The sequence below is a fragment of the Oryctolagus cuniculus genome, chromosome 20 (genome assembly GCF_964237555.1).
Source record: "Oryctolagus cuniculus chromosome 20, mOryCun1.1, whole genome shotgun sequence".
NCBI classification, from domain to species: domain Eukaryota; kingdom Metazoa; phylum Chordata; class Mammalia; order Lagomorpha; family Leporidae; genus Oryctolagus; species Oryctolagus cuniculus.
Genome location: NC_091451.1, coordinates 20,225,804 through 20,230,827, shown reverse-complemented (window position 1 = coordinate 20,230,827; position 5,024 = coordinate 20,225,804). Strand labels below are relative to the sequence as shown.

Genomic DNA, 5,024 nt, shown 5'->3' with positions numbered 1-5,024 from the left:
TATGGCTTTCTGTTAATGACACCATACTTCCTTGTGATGCCCGGGGTCTCTCAGGTTGGAATGACTTAGACTTCCTGCCTAGGTCCAAAACCAAGAGTCACAAGATCATTATGTTTATTCTTTCATAAAAGATAATACACATTTTGACTAGGCTGCTTATTTCAAAAGGCAACCTACATGCTTTTCATAGTAAAAGAGGCATATATATGCATTTGCATTATGTATACCATATGCCTTGAGTGTAGGCACTGTTGTAAGATTCCATGCATTCATCGCAATGCTATTTTTTACTTATTCCAGATCCCTGAGAGCTCCTGGCTAGTAGAAAAAGAACTGTGAGTTAGCAAGAAGTTACAGGGGAACAGTGAACAGTTACATGTATCATTTGGTTAGATTACAGAGTCCTTACTGTGTTGGAGTCTTCTGATCCTTTTGGAATACTGGGTAGCACCATTTCACTAGAAGAGTCGGATACTGGAACTTGCTGGGTGATGAAGGTTTGATCCTGAAGTTTACTTTCATCCCTGCGGTAATAATAAAAAAACAGATTTGTCAACAACCAAGTACACACAGAACTTGGTTAAGAACAACAGTTTACTCTCCCTCAACGCTAGCACATGTAATGCCCACCAGAACCCCAGAGATCAGGACCATGCTCGTTACTGTGGCAGGAGAGCTCTTACCCAAATTCCTTTGTTTCTTCACCGTCAGAAACAACATACTCTGGAACTGGAGGCCTGGAACTCTGGCTGTATTTCCTGTGTTGGGTAAAAGTCAACAAACATAATGAGGTCATCTCCCCTCATGCCCTCATATTTCACCTTACAATAATTTTTAAAATTTTAAAAATACTTATTTGAAAGGCAGAGGACAGAGGCAGAAAGAGAAAGACAGAGATCTCCCATCTACTGGGTCATTCCCCAAATGCCCACAACTGCCCAGGCCAGGCCAGGCCGAAGTCAGGAGCCCAGAACTCAATCTAGGTCTCTCCCATGTGGTGACAGGAACCCAACTACTTGAGCCATCACCTCTGCCTCCTCCGGTGTGCATCAGCAGAAAGCTGGAATTGGGAACAGAGCAGGGACCAGATCCCAGCACTGCAGTACAGAACATGAGCGCCCCGAACAGGGTCTTCACCACGCTACTAAATGCCCAGCCCTCAACTACAATTTTTTATTTATTTATTTATTTATTTGACAGGCAGAGTGGACAGTGAGAGAGAGACAGAAAGGTCTTCCGTTGGTTCACCCCCCAATGGCCGCTGCAGCTGGCGTGCTGTGGCCAGCGCACCGTGCTGATCCGAAGCCAGGAGCCAGGTGCTTCTCCTGGTCTCCCATGCAGGTGCAGGGCCCAAGCACTTGGGCCATCCTCCACTGCCTTCCTGGGCCACAGCAGAGAGCTGGACTGGAAGAGGAGCAACCAGGACAGAATCTGGCACCCCAACTGGGACTAGAACCCGGTGTGCTGGCACCGCAGGCGGAGGATTAGCCTATTGAGCTACGGCGGCGCCACTCAACTACGATTTTTAAACACTTATTTATTTAAAAGGCAGAGTGACAGAAAATATTCCATCTGCTGGTTTACTCCCTGAATGTCCAAAAGACAGGGCTGGGCAGCCAAAGCCAGGAGCCAGGAACTCTACTCCCACATGGGTGGCAGGGGCCCAGGTACTTGAACCATCATGTACCGCCTCTGGTATGTTAGTGGAAAGCTGGATTCAAAATACAGGTGGGACTTGATCCCAACATTACATATGAGATGCAGACATCCCAAGCAGCAGCTTAACTCACTGTGCCAGAACCCCTGCCCCTCAGCTATAATTTTAAATGTTCTAAGTGAAATGCTTCAGTTGGATGGGCTTCTTCTTTTCTTTTTTCTTTTTAAGATTTTTTTTTTTATTTATTTGAAAGAGTTACAGAGAGAGGTAGAGACAGAGAGATAGGTCCTCCATCTGCCGGTTCACTCCCCAGACGGCCACAACAGCCGGAGCTGTGCCAATTCGAAGCCAGGAGCTTCTTCCGGGTCTCCCACGTGAGTGCAGGGGCCCAAGTACCCAGGCCATCCTCTGCTGCCATCCCAGGCCACAGCAGAGAGCTGGATCGGAAGAGGAGCAGCCAGGACTCGAATCGGCACCCACATGGGATGCCGGCACTTCAGCCCAGGGCTTTAGCCCACGGTGCCACGGCACCAGCCCTGGGCTTCTCATTTTCAAAATGAGCTCTGACGGGGCTGGTGCTGTGGCACAACAGGTTAATTCTCTGCCTGCAGCACCAACATCCCATATGGACACCGGTTCTAGTCCTGGCTGCGCCTCTTCTGATCCAGCTCTCTGCTATGGCCTGGGAAAGCAGCAGCAGATGGCCCAAGCTCTCAGGCCCCTGCACCCGCGTGGGAGACCAGGAAGAAGTTCCTGGCTCCTGGCTTCAGATCAGCCCAGCTCTGGTTGCTGTGGCCATTTGGGGAGTGAACCAGCAGATGGAAGACCTTTCCCTCTGTCCCTCTCTCTCTCTCTAACTCTGCCTCTCAAATAAATCAATAAAATCTTTTTAAAAAATGAGCTCTTACACACAGAGATGTAGTATAATGCTAAGCAAGTTAATTAATATAGTCTAAAATTTGAGATTTTTTTTAACTGAAGAAATAGAAATTTTTCAGAGACAATTATGGTGATACACAAGAGCTATTAATGATGAAGGGAAAGGTTGCTCTAGAGACTGACCAAAAACATCCAGAAAAGTCCCTTCCCACAAAAAGCACCTCACACCATATAAAGGTTACCCAATGGAGACATGTCTCCATAGGAAATTTCTCCTTATTCTTTGTAAAGTCTGAGTTTAGGAACAGAAATAAACTTGTCACTAATGAAATATTCTAATTTGAGAGAGTTTAATAGAATCATAAAAAGTATAGTAGGTTAATTAGCCATCCTAAAACTTTTCCTCTCTACCTTTGAAAGTAGCATAAACCTATTCAACCTGGCTATATTAAATAACTTAACAGTGACACATGATAAAAATGGGCTTTGGGCAATAATAGTGCCTGAGTTGTAGCCAGAGAGTTCAACTTCTTGGTTACATTCTTCTGACTTAGTTTAATTACAAAGGAATATACTGTACTATTGGATTCACAATTATATACAAGGGTACTTCAAAAAATTTCATGGAAAATGGAATTAAAAGATGTTGACTTTGATGTCAAAAAAAAAACCACCTTGAAATCTATGTGTCATTTTTTCATAATATGCATTTTCCATGACCCTTTTTAAAAAGCATACTTATCTGAAAGGCAGAGTGACAAAGAAGGAGAGACAGAGGACTTATCCTCTGGTTTACTCCTCAAATGGCTGCAATAGCCAAGGCCAGGTGAGGCAGAAGCCAGGAGCTCAGAGCTCCATCCAGGTCTCACGTGGATAGTGGGGATTCAAGTACTTGAGCCATCGTGTGCTGCTTCCCAGAAGCACTAGCATGGAGCTGGATGGGAAGCAGAGGAGCCAAAAGACCGGCATCCCAAAATAAGTGTTTCATAAGCAGCAGCTTAAGCTGTACTGTGCAAGTCTATCCCTCCATGATCTTTTTTTTTTTTTTTAATTTTATTTATTTATTTGAAAGGTAGAGTTACAGACAGAGGGAGAGACAGAGAAAAGTCTTCCATCTACTGGTCCACTCCCCAAATGGCCACAGTAGCCAGAGCTGAGCTGATCCAAAGCCAGGAGCCAGGGCAGCCTCTTACTGGTCTCCCACGTGGACGCAGGGACCCAAGCACTTGAGCCATCCTCCACTGCTTTCCCAGGCCATTAGCAGAGAGCTGGATCCACAGAGGAGCAGCTGGGACACGAACTGGCACCCATATAGGATTCTAGTGCTGCAGGCAGAAGTTTAGCCCTGATGCCACAGCACTGACCCCATCCATGACCTTTTTGAAGCTCCCACATTTGCTTGGGTTTTAACCTTTTTTTTGCACCAAAACAAACATCTTTAATTCCATTTTGAAGTACCCTCCTTCATTCAACTATGAACTCTTCCAAACTTCCTAGTTACTCTAGTTACCTTGGTAGACTTTCGTATTGTCTGATTCCTGCCCAATACTATTTGAGCTTTCTCATTCAGAAATTTTTTTTTTTTTTACTTTTTATTTATTTGAGAGACAAACAGAGCTCCCACAACTGGCTTACTCCCCAAATGCCCACAATGACAGGGGATGGAACAGAACAAAATCTGAGATATCAATACATAGATGAGGCCTTCCACATGGGTGCTAGGAACCCAATCACCTGGGCCATCACCTGCTGCCTCCCAAGGTCCACATTAGCAGGAAGCTGGAGTCAGGAGCCAGAGTTAGGGACTGAACCCAGGCACTCCAGTGTGGCTACAGGCACCTTAACCCCTAAGCTATGCATCCACTCCCCGGGCTTTCTCTCTCGTTTAATCTCCTCCTGAAATCTCCTGAAATCTCCTCCTGATTGCTATACTTTACCATTCTATTCCTATCTTATTTATTCTTTATCTAAATCTGGCATGAAATTTAAACGGGCTTAGCCATTGTTCCACTATGATCAGGTTCAAGTTCTTTGTTTTTATGTAAATGATCTTATTCAAATTTCTTTGCTCTTTCAAATGTTGAAAACATGGTACTATGGAACCAGAGACCTAGAACTCTGGCTGTATTTCATGAAGTACACAAAGTCAAGCCACACTGAGACATTCAGTATCTATCTCTACCTCTTTAAAAGCTCTTTGGATGGCCATCAGTGACACAGCAGCCATTTCAAAGTACTCACCTTTCATTTACCTTCAATTCGTTTCCCTTTTGTTTGTATTCATTAGTTTTCCTGTCCCCAAATTGTGATTATTCCAACCTCAGCTCTCTACTCCTCCACCTTCATCTACTCTCCTAGACTCAACTCCCAATTTTTACCACATATGCTCAAATCTCCTCCCCTAAACTCTAGTCACTATTTACAAATGCCTTACAGGTATTTTCACTTCAATGTATCACCATCACCTCTAGTTCAACATTGAAAATAC

The 5,024-nt window shown here is 44.6% G+C and overlaps 1 protein-coding gene across 7 annotated transcripts in view; it reads right to left on the bottom strand.

Annotated features, from left to right (window-relative positions):
* BBOF1 (basal body orientation factor 1) overlaps nt 1-5,024 on the bottom strand; it is a 51,746-nt gene that overhangs the window by 6,371 nt on the left and 40,351 nt on the right. For 6 of the 7 annotated variants that reach the window (XM_070065260.1, XM_070065258.1, XM_008272060.4 and 3 more), the window contains 2 exons: nt 684-758; nt 410-524 (listed from right to left, as the gene is read on the bottom strand). In XM_070065260.1, coding sequence (XP_069921361.1) covers nt 410-524; nt 684-758 — 190 coding nt within the window. The remainder of the gene's footprint in view (nt 1-409; nt 525-683; nt 759-5,024) is intronic. The other variant, XM_070065259.1, reaches the window with a different exon arrangement.